At 30.3% G+C, this 20,896-nt stretch overlaps 1 protein-coding gene across 2 annotated transcripts; it reads right to left on the bottom strand.

Moving 5' to 3' along the window:
* Positions 1-1,710: 1,710 nt before the first annotated feature.
* On the bottom strand, positions 1,711-20,890 carry LOC134722627 (dynein axonemal intermediate chain 4-like). 2 transcript variants are annotated; one of them, XM_063586247.1, is made up of 24 exons: positions 20,742-20,890; positions 18,006-18,183; positions 17,199-17,309; positions 16,312-16,394; positions 15,882-15,973; positions 15,050-15,231; positions 14,521-14,628; positions 13,888-13,957; positions 12,751-12,870; positions 12,196-12,222; positions 10,182-10,303; positions 9,363-9,465; positions 8,910-9,049; positions 8,611-8,697; positions 8,166-8,243; positions 7,567-7,640; positions 6,976-7,130; positions 6,501-6,624; positions 5,948-6,035; positions 5,079-5,207; positions 4,483-4,580; positions 3,659-3,734; positions 2,703-2,774; positions 1,711-2,241 (listed from the first exon to the last, which is right to left on the bottom strand). In XM_063586247.1, the coding sequence occupies exons 1-24, from the start codon at positions 20,783-20,785 to the stop codon at positions 2,131-2,133; spliced, it is 2,472 nt and encodes an 823-aa protein (XP_063442317.1). In that variant the 5' UTR covers positions 20,786-20,890; the 3' UTR covers positions 1,711-2,130. The 2 variants fall into 2 exon arrangements, with proteins under 2 accessions (XP_063442317.1, XP_063442326.1); XM_063586256.1 differs by lacking the exon at positions 12,196-12,222 and having other exon boundaries at positions 20,742-20,884.
* Between the last annotated feature and the right edge of the window lie 6 nt (positions 20,891-20,896).

Here is a 20,896-nt window from a genome sequence, read left to right as displayed (position 1 = left end):
CTTTTCAGTTTTCTTGGTCTGAAAAGCCACAATTATCAGTGTTTATCAGTGACGTAAGATATTTTAACGATGGTGGTGCACGATCACAAAACAGGTCATGGAGAAACCTTGGTAATATGAACCTGGCAAACTCTCTTGCATATTGGTGGATCAATGACCTTACAAACAACTAGACAACCAAGTAAAACAAAACGTAACCAATATACATTTATATATTTATACAATATATCTTAGAGCTTCATTTCCTATCACAAAACCCTTGATAGAGAGATGCTGCTTTCAAGTAAGTAACTAAATCAAGTGCTCCAAGTGGTAAATTTGATGTAAGCTCTTCAAAATTTTAATAGAAGACTTCACAGTTGATTAATCATTATAGAATGTTTCACAGAATTTGTACTGTACTCAAGTGAGCATCATATAGGACTGGAACCAATTGAAGAGCAGGATCTATTTACCCCCTCAGGATCTCTTGAAAATGCCCTCCAGTTTTTGAGAGGTTTTGTGCGACTCAGCCTTGAGAATTGTGTTTTGTGTTTCTACAGGTATTTATTTTTTTTTACTGTTTTTTGCCATGACAGTGTCATTGTGCCTGTAAGTTAATTAAGTATTTTCCCCCTATTGTTTACAATTAAAAAATAAAGGCAAAAAACGATAAACATGTTGAGGCCAATTAACAGTTTTCATGTTACTGACTTTTGGTTCAGAAGTGGTTTTTTTTGACAGATTACCTAATCTATGGTAGGACATCTTGGTATTAAGTAAAAAAGACCAAGGCAAAAAAGTACTATAAAAAGACTATATGGACAAACTGATACCATTAACAAATAACTAATCATCATTTTTCTTTGCTTTCTTGAAACAAGGGGTTCTAATCGGGAAAATAATTATAAATTATTATTTTTTTGTAAGAAAGACGCCTTTAAAATTTGAGAAAGTAAACATCAATACTAGATTGCTCTCATTTTGTGCTGTTACACACCTGTTTCAGGTTAGGGGAAGGTTGAGAGTTCAAAATATGTGTAAGCCAATTTGTGAGTTGCCTGGTCCTAGTGAGGAGACTGTTATTTAGTGGTTGACATTGGTTCATGTCTATCAAATATGTTTTTAATAAATTGTATTGTTATGAGTAAGGCAATTTTTCATTTCAGTTTAAATCATTTTACAGCTGACTGTATGTAATGTGTTTTCTCATTGCTGACAGTGACATTTAATTGTTTCTCTAATTCTATGGAAATTTATCCCTTTCCAAACCCATTGTATAAAAAAGTTTAATCAATGTGTGGTTGCTGGTGATCTCAAAAGATCATTGGATGATTTTAAGGGTCATGACCTTTTTAGCTAACTGGATGAATCAAAATATGCTAACAGGTGTTAATGAAATTGAAATTGACAACTTTGTGCAATGTGAAAGGCACTCAAAGGGGATTTTCGGTTAACAAAAAAAGAGAATGTATTTTTAATCATAAGAGAAACAGATTCTTACATAGTTACTCGTGGATTATCTGATTTATCAAATCTCGATAGTTAAATTATAAATTTTAAAGTCCTCCTTTCTCGATTGGATAAATCTGATAATCCACTGGTATAAATGTAATCTATATTTCTTTCCAATTCATTGGAACTCTGGTAGATTCTAGTTTCCTCATTGTTATACTACATCTTTTTATTTTCATTTTATATAAGTCCTCGGAAAGAAACCACAGAAAAAAGTTTACTCCAAAATACTTTAATAATAAATAAAGAATAAAAAAGATCATTAACAAGTCACAGATAAATAAAATGCATATAATTCAATAAAATACATTTCAATAATAGTACAAAAATGGACGGAATGTATCACAGACTTAACAAAATAACATCTTTTGAATTGGATTTTAATTGATTAAAGGTTGGTGTTTAAGTTCTGCTTGAAAATAAACACAGATATCTCTAAAAGACAAATCACAAAATAGCAATCTTTCAGGTATTTCCAAGACTCATATCCATAGAATTCTACTTATGAGCTGCCAGATATTGAAGCCTTTAATATAAAGATAATTCTATTTATAACATTATACTGTATATGATTGTTTCTCAAGGTCAGTTCTTTAAGTTTGGTTTCACTGTTGTCATATAAGTTCCTTATACATCTCACATTTCACCAACATCATCTAATTCTTCCTCTGTTTTCATAAAATCTGGCACTTCTTGTCCTAACCCACTGTTCATATTTGTTTCTACCACAGTTCTTAACATTTCAAGCTGAAATTTTTAAAATTATAGAAAATTTTAGAATATGAGAAACTAAAATCAATAAAAAAATAAATAAGTATGCACTATAATCATAAAAATGTGTCGTATGTGAGGCTGTTAAAGGCAGCATCTAATGATAAATGGATTACAGTCTCAAATGTGTAGAATGTTTCTTTTAAACAATGGATAATGCTCTATACTGATATTCCTAAATTTCAAACATTCACAATTCTGTGTTATATCAGACACACAGCTTAAACATATGTGCATTCGTTCTGTGAAGTTTCAAGAACCTGGGAAGAAGAGGAGTTGCTTACATAATTAAGTTACCTACTATTCACATTGTAAGCCCTCTCACCTGCTTGTCAAGTTGTCAGCCGCCTGACATTATCATATTACAACCAGCCAAGAAATTGCTCAGTGTTAAATGAAATGGAATCTTTTTTTTTTAAAGAATGAAAGATACTTACATCAGCATTTGCTGGCATAGATCTCATCTGGTAAACTGTTACCTGTCCTTCACTATCTCCTACCAGTATACACTGAAATACATAAACATAACAGTAGAAAATATAGTTTTTATAATCATGTATGGTATACATTTTATTTTGATAATTCTTAGATAATTCATGGATTCATTTAGTTTCCAAAGTACAAATTTTCATGGCTTAACAAGTTATTTGAAGATGCCTTGGGCAATTTGTATTTTGTTATACATCTAAATTAATGGTTAACCTATTCCCTTGAAATCCACCACAATTAGTTCCCAAAGGTAATTATGAATCCAATGTATATTGTACTATTCATATAAGCGTTCTTTATGAAGTTGAAATTCTTAACAGTAAATTACAGAACTAATTGCATGCAAAGTCAGAAGAGACATGAAAAGAATAAATTTTATGGACATTTAACTTTAGACGATCAATCATTAGCAATAAATGTCATTATATAAATCTTACAAACAGTGAAAATTAAAAAGTTACTTAAATCCCCTCCTGCATAGATTTATAAATCATATACATTATCACTTTTAGAAAAGTAAAATAATTTAATATATATATATATATTATCCTTCAATCCACTATGTCCTGAAAATAAAAATAAATGATTTCAAGTAACATACAAAATCGGGGAGAAAATTTAAGGGACTGAATTTTCAGCTCTCCCTTGAAACCACTTGCGAGTATGGTCCTGAGAAACGATGATAGTCTGAGGGAAGGGGATGATAAATGACTGACCTTTGTTAAGAGAGAGCAATATCTCATGCAAGTAAAAGACATCCCTGTAGATTTTGAAAAAGCAGGCTAATGCCACTACAAGACAGGACTTGCACCAGCAAAGTGGAAAGGGAATAATATAAGTTGTAATGACTTGTTTCCAATCCCATTATAAATAAAAAAAAGTTTAGATAACATAGAAAACTTACATCTGAATTCCTTGAGAATGAAACTGTAGTCTGTTTAGCACCTGATGTTGGGTTACTCTTAATTAAAGGATCTAACCTGCATTAAAAACAAAAATAACTCATTAAAAACAAAACAGGTTGGTGTAAATGACACATAAATCTCATGAAGTTCTAAGAAAATAAGAATATATGAAAAGAATAGAACTTATTTGTCACCTTGACAGTTATTAGAAGGTCATCAACAATATTTTTTATAACCTCAAATCTTATAATATATTATAAACAGCAGCTGACAGACAATTTCATAGTACATGTTTACACAAAATTTAATAAGGAAATTGAGTGAAATTTCCTAAAAGTTATTTTTTCAGAATCATGAAGGTTGTAGCAAAAAGGTCCAAATTAATTATAATTATTTGTTCTTGGATTATTTATTTAATAGCTTAATTTTAAAACAGATATTCAAGTGGAGATAACTCTAATTATTAGTCTAACATTTGAAAGTGGAGACAACTCATGTAGTTTTCTTTCCAATTTACAAAACTACTAGTTTTAACTATTCTTCAAGAAGCAATTTATAATTTCATCATGATATACATTTTTCCAGAAATCATGAAAACCAGAACTTCACAGTTTTTGGTAAGCTAACTGTTTTGACTGGGCTTCTGTTTATTTACCATTGATTTTTTTTTCAATTTCTCACATCCTACTTTCATTGATAACACAACTGCCCTATTAGACATAGTTATTTGTAATTTTAATTTTAAATTGAAATTGAACTAGAGAGAAAGTTATCAATTTATTTAAAAAATATATTTATTTTTCAATCTGAACAAAATACTCACGTGCTCATGTTCAAATCCCAGACTTCAACAGAATTCTCAGTAACACATGCAAACACAGTTGCTGACTTAGGTGACCATGCAACATCATACACTGGTTTCTGTGAAAACGTAAAGTGATACTATAAAATCATGTTAAATGACAAAAGAAACCTCCAAAATGTTAATTAACATTACCAGATTGGTGGGCCCAATTAAATGAAAAGAACTTTTTAAAATCAATTTTAAAAAAGACATTAAATGAATCATTTATATTTTAAGTCATTGTACAAAAGTCTTCTTAAAGCCAATAGAAAATTTCTTCTCCATTGAACATAAATCCTTTTCTCAAAAAAGATGGCATTCAGGGGCGGATCCAGCCATTTAAAAAAAGGGGGAGGGGGTCTTTACCCAGGACAAAGGGGCGGGGGGGGGGGGGTCTTTACCTAGGACAAAAGGGGGGGAGGGGTGTCCAATTACATGTCCCCATTCAAATGTAATGATCGTCCAAAAAAAGGGGGGTCCAACCCCAGGACCCCCCCACCATTGGATCCGCACCTGGCATTCCACTAATAACTATGAATCCACAGTAAGCCATTATTATTATTTAGGAAACTTACTGTTGATGACAAGAAAGTTAATACTGGCGAAAATCTCTCCTGGTGCCATAATCTAACACTCCAATCAGCACTACAACTAAGGAACACATCTGGATCATCAGGGGACCATTTAACTCTATAGACTGGACCCTGTAAAACAAAATAAAATTTACACCAAACCCCATCATAATACATAACAAACAAACACAAAGTTGTCAAGAAAAAGCATTTTTCATATAAACAAACTGCTTACAAAGTTATAAAAGGAATTCAAAGGATAATAAACCATTGTGCATTGCAAAAAATTAAAAAAAATGTCTTCTTTCAGATTTTTTTGTTGGAAAAATGTGTCATTCTGTTAAAGTATGGTGGGGCTGTATAAATCTTTTTCAAATCAAATGTTACCCTTTATTTGATGTTTAGGAATTAAATATCTATGTTTACAGATATTTAAATCAAAAGAACTGGCAAGTAAAGCCTTCAGATACAACATCCTTCATATATTTCACCAAACGCTACATATTAGAATATGTATAACTTACATGAGAAGTTCGACTTCTCAAACAGGATGTACTGTGAGCTTATGCTAATTAATGACATCTCTGATTTAACTATTCATTAACTAGGAAGATGACAAAAGATAGATTTGAAAAAGCATTACACTGAACAGCATGGTCAGAGGTCTGATTTGTAATGCCCAAGAAAATGTGATGAAATCTAATACACAACCATAATGTGTAAGAATATATGAATTTTGAATTTTCAGGAAGCTCTTATTTTTTTGTTCTCGAGAAAAACCGCACAAATATTTATAGGAACAGACGGAAGAATAAGCAGAGTTATAAAATGATATCTTTGATAATTCACATGTTGTTATAGCATATACTTACTGTGTGACCAACAAAACTGTCTAAGTACTGCTCATTATATGAACAAGAACATTTATGTATGTGGCCTTCTTCTGTACCAGCAAGATATCTGAAATAATGGAAAACTATTCGATATGAGCATTCAATAGAAAAAACTTGAGACGATATTCTTGCTTCAGCCAGTATTGGGAAAGTAAGAAAATCAATCGAGTTGAGAAAACCGATGATCATATTGTTCTGCTGTTATCTAATTGATGTTTACACTAAATTTAATGTTAACATAAAAATCGTCAAAATTTTATCAGATGTATTATATTCAAAGTAAGAAAAAAAGAAAAACTGAAACAAATTACTGTAAATATAGAAATTAATGCATGCATTTACAATTGTGAATCGATGGCAACTAGTAATAATATAAAATCTTATTAATAAGATTGCCAAAATTTTTACAACCAAAATCATTAATGCGAGTTTTTATTATTTCAAACCAGATACTGTCACATTTTTCTCATATATAAAAACGCTGCTATATATTCTGAATTTACAGTTCACATGTTAAAACTAAATGACGTACATATTTGTATCTCTCTGTTGGAAATCAAAACTCATTCCTCCAGCATGTCGGGAAATGAAAGCTTCTACTTTCTTCTCTTTTTTACTTCCATACTTAGTTGGCATCCTCTTTAATCTCATCATATCTGTCAAAATATAAGTAATCATGTTTTTAATTTCGATTATTATTTGTAAAAATCAAAACATTCATCGTATCTTTGTTAATAACATTTTTATTTCTTGAGCCAATCATTTTCCTTTATAAAAAAAACATCAAAATCAGTTAATATGTAAAAAAACAAAATAAACTTCTTTCATCCAGGACCAACAATCAAATATATCTAAACTTTGATACACATGGGTCAACCCTGAGCGATCTTTTATAAAGATTAAAAAAAATACCCTGTGACCCAAAAATTTAAAATGACATTTACTTGTAAAAAAAAATACATTTGAATCTGGAATCAATGACTTTTCATTTTAAAATATAAGCTTACCGTAACTTTCAAATCCTTTCCTAATTGACCACTGTGTTACTCTTCCATCTGTGGATATAGAGATCAACTTCTCTGATACCTCTTCACCAGATCCCCTTTCTTTATCTATCCACTGGATTTGCCATACTGGTGCAGTATGTTTTCCTGGAGATTGTCTGTTTAGAAACAACAAAAACATGTCAACATAAATCTATTCTTTATTCTAAATTCACAAAGGTAAAAGTTTACTGTAAACTAAGGATTATCTGTGACTTTCTAATTTTTTTGTTGACAGCTAAACCAATCTTTTTACAAAATGCTAGAAATACAGGAATTCCTTTATGGTGAACTTTAAAACACAAGCCACAAGATGACAAACAGTGAAAAATAGTACATTATGAAGTGTAAAAGAGTGTAATAATGAATTCATAAAACTGATTGTTTTGGTCAACACAGAATCTTTAACAATTCAAACAGAAAAATTCTACTCAGATCCTGATCCTCATGTTTCAATATATAGGGCAAAAAAAACCAACCAACATACAAATAAAGATTCTGGTAGTCATTTTTTGTCAGCAATATATTGCATCATTTTAAGCTATTGCTACTTACAAGCTGTCAATCATTGCTTCATCCTCTGTACTTTTGACATTATATATAGCTACACCTCCATCATACATTCCAACCTATTATCATAATAAAAAGTTATCAAAAGTCCAAGGATTATAATTTAGTACGCCAGATGCCAGATGCGCGTTTCATCTACATAAGACGCATCAGTGACGCTCAGATCAAAATAGTTATAAAGCCAAACAAATTCAAAGTTGAAGAGCATTGAGGGTCCAAAATTCCCAAAAGTTGTGCCAAATACGGCTAAGGTAATCTATTCCTGGGATAAGAAAATCTTTAGTAACATGTTATTTCTTTATCAAACTAACAATACTTTTTATTAATGAAGAGAATAATTGTTGTGCGTGTGTATTATTTATCTGATTTGTAATCATTTTTATGAAGTGCCTAAAAAAAATCAAGATAGATCTGTTCTCGACCAAGTTCCTCCATGGACATACATTTGATTCTTTTAGTAATAAGCATTTAATCCTTATATTTTGCTATTCATAAACATATAAAATAAAATAAATTTAGATATCTAAATAGAGATTAACAATTGGTCTATACAAAAACCTTTGGTATATTTAACTTTTACTTACAGCTAAAAGTGATGGATGCATCTTTGAAAAATCTACAGTTGTCACACCTTCCTTGCAGGTATATATTCTTTCTGGATACTGGAAAGAAGCAATTCATATTATCAGTAAATCATTTGCACAGTATATATCTTTAACTTAGCATAGCATGGAGCAATTTAATTAAAAAAAGCATTGTAGTATTGCAGTTTTGAGAAAATTATGAACTCACTATTATTTTCTAAACATAAGCATGCAGAAGTTTAAAAAGATGCTGGCATGTTTTTATTTTTAAGAAAAAAAATCGCAGTTGGTCACCTTTTCTGTTTGAAAATATCTCATTTCTTTTCAAAATTCTGAAACAAAAATGGGAGATAACTCTTCATTATATTTTCAAATAGATGCTAAGTAGAACTTTATGGCTTATTGTAAAAAAATAAAAAGAACAACTTTATGACTTGTACAATACCTCAGGATTTTTAAGTGACCAGCAACATACAAGTCCAGATTTCTGATCAGAAAACTCAAACTGTCCATATCCAATGGCTATTAAATCCTACAAAACAAAGAAATTAACAAAATAAAACATTTTCTTAACTTTTTTTTCAAATTACTGAAAAAAAGGTTATACATTTACAACATTAATTTTTATTTTAAATAATAGAAAAATTGTCTATTGTCTATGTACAAAATGATTTACTAAATCTAGTTTATTTTAAAACATAAAATAATGCTAAAAGAAATAAAATATAATATTTAAATACTTACAGGGTTAAGTTTATTCCATGACATAGAGCTAACATTTCTACCTTTAGTTAATGGACACTGATAGGACCATAATCTGTCAAAGTTTGGTCCCATGTCAGAAACACTTAATTGTTGATTGGCAGACATTTCTTTTTCTAATTCTACAAATAACAATAATTCCATGATGTGTAATAATTGTCTAAAATAATAATTTACCTCTTTATATTTTTTTCAAATAGAAATCAACCTCTTTATAATTTTCTAAAATATTAATTTATTCCTTTATCATGTTCTTAAATAACAATTTACTTCTTTATATTAAATTGCATTATAAATTCTTTCTAAAAGATCAGTTTATTTTTTCCTCAACCAAAAAGCATCAGTTGATTTAATCATCTACTTTTTTTAAAATAAACTAGTTTGTACAAATGAGCTATTTGTACTACATACAAATGAGCTATTTGTACTACATACCTGTTAACACAGGATAACCTCTGTATAGCGCTTGCCGAGATTGGTATGTATTTAGATTTACAACTCTTTCCATTATAAACAAATCTCTTAACAGATTCTCTGACTGAAAAAGAAAATGGAAATTTATCAGAATGAGGCTAATAAATTTCACAACTAAAATTTACATAAAAAACTAAAACAGAAACAGTAATGTTTATAAAAAGATGTTTCATATGTGTATGGTAAGTTAGAGATAAAGACAAGTGTGTAGATTAATTTTAAGTTTATTCAACATATTGAAAAATTAAAAGTTTCAGCCAAGAGTGTTGTCTGAAAAATTTGAAAGTGGTCTGGCATCACAAATTATGGCTGTAAAGCTTAAGACTAAATATGAAGTAATTCTGTTGAGTATTACTGTTACATGCCAAAAGTGTGATGGCTATTTTTGTTAGACAGACCGAAATTATGAATGCAATATAGCACCAACTTCTAGTTGGGGAACAAGTATAATAAAGTCATACCTAAACTACAGTTGATTGCTTATTTTTATTCATGTAAAACTAATCTTTATGGTTTTCAGGGACATAGCTGAGTACACATTTCCTATCGACTTTTATGTCTTAAATCTGTGTATGTGAATCTCATTTTATGTTTGTATGTGGTAAGACTATAATAAAATATTGAATCTGAATCTGCAAACTTTGGGCCTTTGGAACATCTGTGAAATCAAGTACTCAGGAGTATACCAATTTTCTACAATTCAGGAATATTGGTACACATGAATCCACAATACCAAAAAGTAAAAAATAATGAATCTAAAGTAAACGGTTTTAAACAAACCTTCATAATCCTATCCTCTTCCACAGCGGATAATTCACTAGGTATTGAGGATACTCCGGTTTCTTTACTGGCAAATACACTCTCAGAACCTGCCATTGATGAGGCTATTGTAGCTCTACTTTCTAAAAATAAATAATCTCACAGTAAAGAAATGTTTAAACTGAAAATTTCCTTGATATTTAATAAGTTAAATAAGATTTTGAGTAGTATTGAATCTTAAATAATTCAAGTTTGCCATTCACAACTCCTTTATTACAGTGACTTGACTGTCGTTTTCTATAGCAGTTGGTTCAAATTTCTGACCAGTTGAACAAATTGGTTTAATAAAACAAATTGCAATTTGGTCAAAATTTTGAATCAGTTGCAATTGGTGGATAGCAACACTAACAGTCAAGTCACTGTAAAACTAAATAGTAAAATCTATTCTTTAACATTTTAATGAATAAGCAGTTGAATGTACTAAACAAAATTTTTCTAGGTATTAAAAGCTGGTCTCTATTTTAAAAATATCTCCTCTTTACTTGAATGAAAATAACATTCAGACATTTGAAACAATTGGAATAGATTTAAAATTTACATGAAGGCATATTATAGTATTGTACTGTCATCTAAAAAAATCCTCTGTTGCTGAACTTTTGGTTTGTAATGGTTATGTTACTTATATGTATGTAAATGTTTTTATACTCAGCACTTTGTTGCTTGTAATGACATACAAAAAGTGAAGTTCCTATATTTATTTATGCAGACAGAGTACACAAAACATCTCAAAACATTTGAGGTGGTACCTGGCACTACAGGGAGATAACTCTGTAAAATCAGCTTAATGTTTTGATTACGTTGTGTTGTTAAGGGAACATCAAGCTTCTCAATGATCAAATAAGTGTTTGTCAAACTGCTATATAACAGTGTAATTTTTCTGATAAAACAGTTGGTTCAATTTTTTTGAAATTTTTATACTTTTGTCAAAGGGTCAAAGTTAATACTTTGTCAAAATTTTATGCAAATTAAACGAGCCAAATTAGTTTTACTTAAAGTGTTGGGTAGCACCTTAAGCTTCAGTTTTCAAAGACTAATAAAAGCTCTGTTCAATTAAAATAACTAAATGTTTGTCTTGTACTATACTAATTCAGATTTTTTTATGCTAAAAAGTTTTACAAACTAAGCACATGCAGTTTTAAATGAAAATTACTCATTGATACTAAATCACCAGACCTTATATGTATATGTGTAAAAATATTATGATCTAAATTATTATCTACCATAATTTTTTGGCATGAATATTTTGTTTTGCAAGAGAACAGGAATTCAAATCCTGATTCTTTTTAAACACAAAAAAAGCTGCACAAAGAAATTCACTCAGCACACAATTTTGTAAGAAATGAAAAGTAATGTGAACATAAAGAAGGTGTAGATATTACAACATTTTATATTGTTTACACTCACTGTACCAAAAACTGTTTAATTCACCCAAATAACTAACTTTAAGAAGAAAAAGATAATGATTGTGACATTGCATCTTAGTAGAAAACTTCCACTCTCACAGTCTCACTACAGAAGACCGACTGGATGACTTGAGTTTGTATTTTCATTATATTCTATAATTGATCTTTTAAAGTTTAAGTAAATTTCAATATTTCGATATTTTATTTATTGATAGAAACAAATTCCATTAATATTGATTTATTGGGTTGAGACAAAGAAAATAACTATCTTTAGTTGTTGTGATGATAGTTGATGATCAAAAAGTGATAGTCACAAAAATAAATCAAGTCTATAGCAAAACAAGATTATTTGAAAGCATATTTTGTTTGAAATCAAATAAAATTGATGACTTTACATTAATCATATCAACAGTTCTTAGTCTAAAGTAAGCTTTTAAAGAATGGCTTGATTAACCAGGCAAAGCAATGATCTATCATAAATAAATATCTACAAAAAAGTTTCATCCAAAATTTAGTAACAAAAAAATCTATCAGGATAACTGTTTTTCAAACCAGAATCTACATTGTCTTACCTGCACCTAGTCTTAGCCTAGAGGATCCTTTTGAAAATATCATAAAGAATAAGTTTTTTATTTTTTTTTTACAAATTGCATTGACATGCTTTAATAGAAAAAGTCTTATTGCCATTACCATCCTTAAAAATATATTTCCTTTCTACATATATTTTTTTTCAAATTGGATGGTAGGAAAGATATTTTATTTGTTTCTGTAATTTAACAAATATCATGACTGACAGACAAATCAAAAATATTTCAAATGACACACTATCAGCATCATGTGCCTCCTGTCATACTTTTAGTAGCTATCCTAGTCTGTCCGGTGTGGTGATACAAGCAAATGTTTACAACTTAAGAAGCCGTTCAATAACAATTGTTGTTCATTTTAATTGAAAAAAATCAAATAATGAGATCTAAAAATTGTTAAACTTTTTGCAGTAAAATATTAAAATTTAACCTGATTATCGTTTTTTAATTGCTCGGACTTCCATATTTTTTATATTATAGCTAAGATATCAAACCTAAGTTTCAAATGAATAAAATAAACTGAAATGATGTAACAAATCCTACCTTCTCTAGCCACTGGAGCTGGGACTGCTTCACCCTCAACAGCAGGAGTTGTCTCCTCCTTGGCAACAGGACTTGCTGGACGACTAATCGTACCCTCACCCTCTTCCTTTTCTTCTTTCTCTACAATGTGGTTAAAGATATCCTGAATATTTTTGATATAGTAGAGTAGCTTTTGTTATACAGTTACTCATGACAGCTTTTACGGGCATTTTATATAGAGAGAAATTATTTCTAAAGGCATTCTTACATTCAGAGGAATTTACGAAAGAATTTATCTACTCTATAAAGAATTTTTGATCAAATATATTATTTCTGTGTCATTTGGTCTCTTGTGACGAGTTGACTCTTTGGTAATCATAACACACCTTTTTATATCTTTTATATCAACATCATGGAAAAAACTGACCAGTATAAGTGTCATTTTTTAAATATCCTGGACAAATATATATTGAAATCTAAGACAGCTGATTCAAAATATTTTGATCTAAAATCTTTTGTAATGATGATAGAAAAGCAGAACCAAACGTATAAAGGACTATCATTGTTGATAAGTTTTCTTTTAAAAATTATTTGCAAAAAACAGATTTATTTCTCAATCAGAAGTTTTATCTACATTTTTATTTTTAGAACACAAAAAAGCAGTACACTTATAATCATTTTAAATGATCACATTGAGTAATATACATGATTATAAAAAGGTTACTTCAATCTGAATATTTCCAGTTTCTTTATTATAAATATTAATTCATTATGAATTCAACTGGAATTTAATATAAAATCGATCTTCTGACAACATTTTTTCTTTTTTTCTTTTATATAAGTTTGAATTATCACTATTAATTAATTATTTTGAGTTTAGTTTAATTTTACTTTTCATTATTTTGTTTGAAATCCGTGATAAAAGAATTACCGTTTTATGATTTGAAAGTGGCTATAGACCCAATGGGTCAGGTGTATTTTATTGTGTATATCATATATTGTACTTTACTGAAATGTGATTTCACATGTCACTATAATAAAAAAATTACTTACTTACTTACATGACCTAAATCATATTCAGTGTAAGTGGTTTGTCTAACAAATGATGCAGACCTTAGTCTTGTATGTTCTACATACCCCCCCAAAAAACACCCATACCTTTCTTTTCTTTTTCTAGTGCTTCAAATGTATCATACATATCCCAAGTGGTTGCATTTACTCCTATCTCCTGTAAAAATAAGGCAACTATGTTTAATGTATAGTTTAAGATTAGATTTAATGCTCAAACATGATTTACCTAAATATCAAACATAATATAAGATAGCATATGGAAACTAAAATTGTTTAAATAAATTACAGTCTTTCAATATGAGTATCCAGTCAAGTGACCATGACCTTTTGACATATTGACATCAAATTCAATAGGGGTCTTCTTCATTCTCTGTAAAAAGACTAAACAAGTATTAAGATATCTTTTATGGCTCAAAGATTTTATCAGTTAACTGAGTTGTTGTCACACCATGTGAGTAGTCATCATATTATATGCAATGTTCTACGTCATCACAAAAAATCCTATGAATTAAATGTACTGGATTTGTTACTTTTATATTCTAAATAAAAATAAAAGAATGTGTCAAAGACGTAAGTGCCCCCTGTGTAAGCTTACTTTCAAACAAAAATGGCATGCACAGAAGGGCAGAAGGTCAAGGGTAACACTTTCTGCCCCCTTCACCTTGCAGCAGGGTCATAAAATAGTATACCATATGTAAATATGTCTGTTAATTTACTTACACTGTGTGTAATTTTCGTTGTTTGAACAACCTTGACCTTTGGTGGTTCATTGAACGTGTTCATGCCTCTCTCCATGTATTGGTCATTACCAACTTTGTTTTTTTGTAACTGAAAATAGATATCAAAGAATTTAGTATTATTATAATCATCTCAATTGACAAAATCTCATTTTCAAACTAAAAATAAATAAATATTTAAACTAATTAGCATACATGTTTCATCAATTTGTATAACAGCTGGTTAGTTCAATTTGAGTGTAATGTAGAGATATTCAATTGTTTGGGGTATACAAGTCAGTATTGCTATACAATTAAAAGCTTGGTTTAGGTGACATAACCTTATATTTATCTTATATATACCAGGCAAGTTGTGAAAATTAGCCAACTTGTTTATGGTTTCAGTGGGAAATCATAGTGTACTCTTCTCCTGATCCATAATGAATTAAGAACATTGACAGACAATGGTTTGTTAACCAAGACCACAACAATTTGTTTTACCATTGCCTAAATAAAAAACATTTTGAACTCACTTGTAAATATTTTTCATTTTTTTCTTGGATAGATTTAGCTTCATCTGCTTCATTAGAAACACACACAGTTGGCATGTCCAGTAACCAGATTGTTGCAGTCTCTGTCAAGGTCAAATCTACTATTTTTTCAAGGTCATCTTCAAGTAATACTTCTTTAACATCTTCTCGCTTCACTTTGATGTCTGTCAAAAAAAATTTCAATCTTTTAGAAAATTGTTACCTGTCTAATGATTAACTGCTTTTCTTATACAATTGAGTTCCATCAAATCTCATGTAACTTATGTAAAACCAATATTTTTTTTTCTATTTTACAAAACACCTAAATGTTATTCTTTTTAGAAAAAAATCTTCTTATGTAAAAAAAAGCTATTGTTACTGTGAATTTATTTAAATTTGTTTGAAATAGTTTCATGAATACAGGAAAAAAGAAATTTGAAGGAATATGTAGATGTGTGCATCACTGTTTAAAAAATAGAAAAATAAAGATGATGGAAATTCTGTCAATATTTTTTTTAAATCATAAAAAATCCAGTTTGTAATTCTTATATTTATAGGTAAACAGTTTATTTTATTTCAATTTTTGCTCTTGATGCTGTCCTTTGATCATATGACCTAAGACTGTATTTTCTTTTTAACAGTAAAAAAACAAGGTTCATTGCTCTAGATACTGTCATTTGATCATCTAAAAGAATCTGACAGAGTTTCATGAAATTATAAGAAGGTTTGACAAACTCTATTCGGTCTATAAAACTTTAATCACAGATTGAAATTATATATTGATGCTTCAGACTACCAAGTGTCAGTGATTAAGCTGACATTTCAATTACCTTACCCCAACTTTGTGAAACATCCTGTGAGTGATCAGCCATTTCTTCTCCCATGATAGACTCGTTCGCAGTTCCCTGTGAAGCACTAAACACAGATCTACAATAATAAAAAAAAAATTGCACTGGTAATACAATTAAAAAAAAGGCGAAATATGATCAAATGCTCTTTTTAGCATTTTTCAAATACTCCATAAGAAAATTGACATGACATCACTTTGCCTACTGCTTAACTGATATTACAACTAAGAATCGTTACTTTTTAGTAGACAGATACACTGAGCTAGATTTTTTTCATATGTTAGCTTAAAGTTTAAAGTATATCAAATCATATAAACTTCAAATTTCTGATTAAACTTTTACTCATTAACTCATTTTAAAACATGTAAATATTTATTATTCAACGATCAGTGCCTTCTGTTAAATAATTAAACAAACCTTGAAAATGGTCCTCCACCAAATGTACTAGCTGTAGCATTGGCGGTCTGGTATATTGAAGCTTGGGACATTAAATCTGTTGGCTGTAAACATACAAATTACTTTCTCAATCTATTTTTCTAGACAACAAGACAACTGCTTTTTAGTTGATTTGGATTCTTTGGGGCAAAGTAACAAAAATCATATCTTTTGCTTTAAAATCACAAAAATATTATATTATTAAAATTGAGAAAGAAAATGGTGAACATGTCAAAGAGAAACAACAACCCGACCATAGAGCAGACAACAGACAAAGGCAACCAATGGGTCTTCAATGTAGCGAGAATTCCTTTGGCTGGCCCCTAAAAATATGCATATTAGTTCAGTGATAATTGACATCATACTAAACTCCGAATTATACACAAGAAACTAAAATTTAAAATCATACAAGACTAACAAAGGTCAGAGGCTCCTGACTTGGGACAGGCGCAAAATTGCGGCATGTTTTATGGATTATAGCATCCCCTGTTATACATTGGTCCTAGTATCATCCTTGGACTTGCATGTCAGCTAAATGCATGACTGTCTTAAACCACTTTTTATATTGAAACAATATTTTCCAAAGTATGACCAAAAATCATGAGAAAATCCAGACCTACTAACAGAGCCAAAAAGGGTAAACAAAATTATTTTTTTGTTTTCTAAAAAAAAATGCATTATGTTTTTCTGCTTCATTTTCTAGTTTCCAAATATAACATCTCACTGGGTTTCTTCTTAAAAAGCAGGACAGCCAAATTTTGGTTGAAGGAACATCAAAAATTTAGTCCTATGTCTGACAGAGAAAAAGTTTTGCAAACTATGCAAGTTGGAATTATATTTAAAATAATGGCTATTCTTTTCAGACTTACTGTTCCAGCTGAGCTGTCCGCCAAGACATTACTCTGTTTTTTACCAAGAAAAGCTGGGTCAGTCTGTATGAGTGGTACAGGTGTAACATCATTACCAGCTTCATCTAGAACCTACAAGGAGAATTAAAAATTAAAATAACTTTCCAGTTCTTTCATGTCAAAATTGTTTTCAAAGCGACTGCTTTTCCTAAACTAATTTATCACTATTTACTTTTTAAAAATATGAACACTCAACAGGTGCTATTAAGGATGTCTGCTGCTCTAATTTAAAATAACAAGGATTCCATGTGGTTGCTTAAAATGAAAACAACTTTGATATTTAAACAAAATAAAGTAATAAAATCATTAGTCTCGTGTGTAGTTTTCAAAATACGAGACATTTAGAAAATGGCGGGAAAAGGGTTTTCTTCAGACTTTACTATTTGTTAACATTGGAATTGTTTTTTACCCTTTAAACCAAGAAAAAATAACAAGGATTTCATGCCGCCGGATCACTAAATCTTAAATGATCTATTGAACAGATTTATGAAGACAAAAGTGGGGTGTCGTGTAAAAACTTTTTAAATACATTTGGATGGATAAAACCTGAGAAAATCGAAAATATGACAAGAATTCAAAAACACGACCAGCAGACATCCTTAAGAACAACATTTTGACCTGAAAATTATCTTTTTTTCAAATTCGTTCTAAATGGTGTAATTTTACAAATTTTGACTTGGATGGAGAGTTGTCTCATTGGCACTCATACCACATCTTCCTATATCTATATATAAAAAAAAAATCTTTTTTTTTTAAATTAGCACTTACTGTAACAGGAGGTTTACTGCTTGTTGTTTTATCTCCTGCACCACCCAGGCCCTTCCTACTTGCTGATCCTATTAAATTGGATCTGGATTTTGTACTAGCATAAACTGTGCTTCCACCATATTTACTTTTGATGACTGAGGCTCCAACATTTCCTTTCCTGGATCCAGCTTGACTGTTTCTTAAATGAAAAGGAAAAAAAGTTAACACAAATATATATTTTGCCTCTGAGCAGAAAAAGTAAAAACACTTTGATTGTTGTGTTGTTAAAATTAATATTGTTAAAATATTTAATGATTTATAAGTGTTGAAATTAGCTACTTTGAAGGTGTCATGCTATAACAAAAACATATATAGCTATGTGTGTGTATAGGGACAACTTTTATTGTCTCATTGCCAAACTAACTAAATCTCTTGATTGCAAAATTATATAAATGTTTATACATGTATGAACTGATAAAAAATCAAGTTTTATTTTTTTTGGTTTTACTTCAATGTTTTTAAAAATTATATATTATAAGCTGAGGCAAGTTGAATGAAAAGGTAATTTTTTTACTGCATTTCCTGTCTACTTAAGTTGAATATTATGAGTAGCGTTTACAATAATCATGTACTGAAGCCCTATTTAACTAATTATGTACACTTGTAATAGTGGTTAATTTTAGATGTGGGCCCATTTCTTATATCAAAGTTTCCATTGGAATTGTTTTAAGCACAACAAACATTTGTGGACAACTTTAATGAAAATATTGTGAAAAATCATGAAAAGAAGACAACTAGTTTCCTTGGAAAACATGTTAATGTCAAAATAACAACCTTGGGTGCCGAATTAACCAGATTCTGATAAGACAAGGTGCTAAATCATCTTTATTAAATGCTGATTAGACTAGATGCTAAATTATCTTAAACAATTCACGCCGATTTAACCAGGTTGAATACTTCATAGTATTCATGCGGAAAATCAATGCAAGTACTATGTCATGTAGGTTACTAGTATGTTTGCTCCCAAAACATATTTGCCACTTTTCATTTCAATACTTTAATCAGTGCTTTTTTTATGTATTATAAATATTAAAATATTTGTATTTTCATAAATAAATTATCCATTATTTTTTTTAAATGAAATTTTAGTGTGATTAGATCATAGATGATTAATTATAAATTGTGATTTATAAAGATTACTGTTTATTGTACAAAGCTAATTGTTATGTGATTGGTTAAAAGTGAAAACAAGTAGTTTATTCAAATGTTCTGCAAAAATAATTAACAAAAGAAAACTTGTTTGCAATATTGCAATATCATGATGCCACTTTATTTATAACGATACACTTACTACAACAATGAAGAAGCATGATATTAAAAAACATATTTTCACAATACATTTACAATGGACCCATGCCGCCCGGCACTGGCCCAGGGTTCGAATATGTGTTTTCACAAAAGTGGAGAGTGAACAATGGTGAACCAGACTTGGAGTAAACCTGATTTTGGGCAAAGGTTCCTTGTATCTGTATCTCCCACTTGTGAAATTAGGTAGGGGTACGTCACAGATTCCTTTCGGCTATTATGTGACGGGTTGGTCTGCGCACAACTAGTCACGCTTGCTGAGGAGTGCTGATTTAAACTCCTCGGTAGTAGTGGCGCACACTACTGAGTCATCCAGATGGTTCCAGTTTATTGCAGTGCGCACAAAAATAGAGTTCTTGTATTGTTCTGTCTTACTGGTTGGAACTATGACCGCACATTTGTTGTTACAGACTTGGTGGTCTATAAAGTTTTTTGTTACAAAGTTATTATACGTTGTTGCTTTGATTTGTCTCTTTGGTCTGTGAAATTTGATTAAATCGTCGGGAGGAAGCGCTGGTATCTTCCCCTTAACCACTTTGAAAAAGAAGACCAGTCGTTGTTGTTGGAGTCTTGATTGTAATGACAGGAGCTGAAGTTCTTTTAGCATTTTTTTCATACATCCTTCTTCTCTTGATTTGTAGTCTTTGGTAATGAATCTAGCACCTCTCTTTTGTATGGATTCTAGTTTGTCAATGTCTTTTTGGGTGTATGGGTCCAAAATAATTGATCCATACTCCATAATTGATCGTATGAGGGCTATATATGCTGTTTTATCAAAGTTGGGCTTCTAATGGTGAGGTTGTTCTATGTGGCATGTAGAATGAGCCGATGATTAGGTCTTGGGCTGTTCTTAGTTTGAGCTTTACCCATTCAATTTCACATTTTGTTATGTTTTGTGGTTGTTCAGTACTAATCATGCTGTTGTGGACTAAGATGAATACTCCTCCTCCTAAGGTACCCCTGTCATTCCTGAATGATGTGTAATTATCAGGGAATACTTCAGCTGATTTTATAGCATCTTTAGTTGGATTCTTTCCAAGTTTTACCCCTTTTAGCCAAGATTCTGTGCCAATAATGATATCTGGCTTTGTGTATTGTATTGTTGTTTTGAATTGCGAGGTTTTATCTTTGATGCTTTTGTTTAATATTCACAGCCAATTACCCACATTGGCAAATATACATGTGCATATATAGGGCACAGGCAAATTGTACTATACAACCACAGGCAATTGTTTTTATCCATGGGAAGACCCACTAATCAACGTCAATGTATATGTTATGAATACAAACGAGAACCTGCCCTGTGTCAACAAAATAAAAAATAATTCATTTTCCTGGAATTACCCTACAACTGTGTATGTAAAATGGTTTTACTCTTAAACAAACATTTACCCGGTTGATAAAAAGTTTGACTTTTTTGGTTTTGACGTTGACATGTTGCGTTGTAATGGATCACAGTGATGACAAAAAATACTTCAATATTCAAATGGTTAAAGCCGCCATATTTAGAAAGAGTCTCGTCGTCAACAGCGACCAGCTACACTTTG

The sequence above is a fragment of the Mytilus trossulus genome, chromosome 1 (genome assembly GCF_036588685.1).
Source record: "Mytilus trossulus isolate FHL-02 chromosome 1, PNRI_Mtr1.1.1.hap1, whole genome shotgun sequence".
Classification (NCBI taxonomy): domain Eukaryota; kingdom Metazoa; phylum Mollusca; class Bivalvia; order Mytilida; family Mytilidae; genus Mytilus; species Mytilus trossulus.
This window is presented reverse-complemented; position numbering and strand designations above follow the sequence as displayed.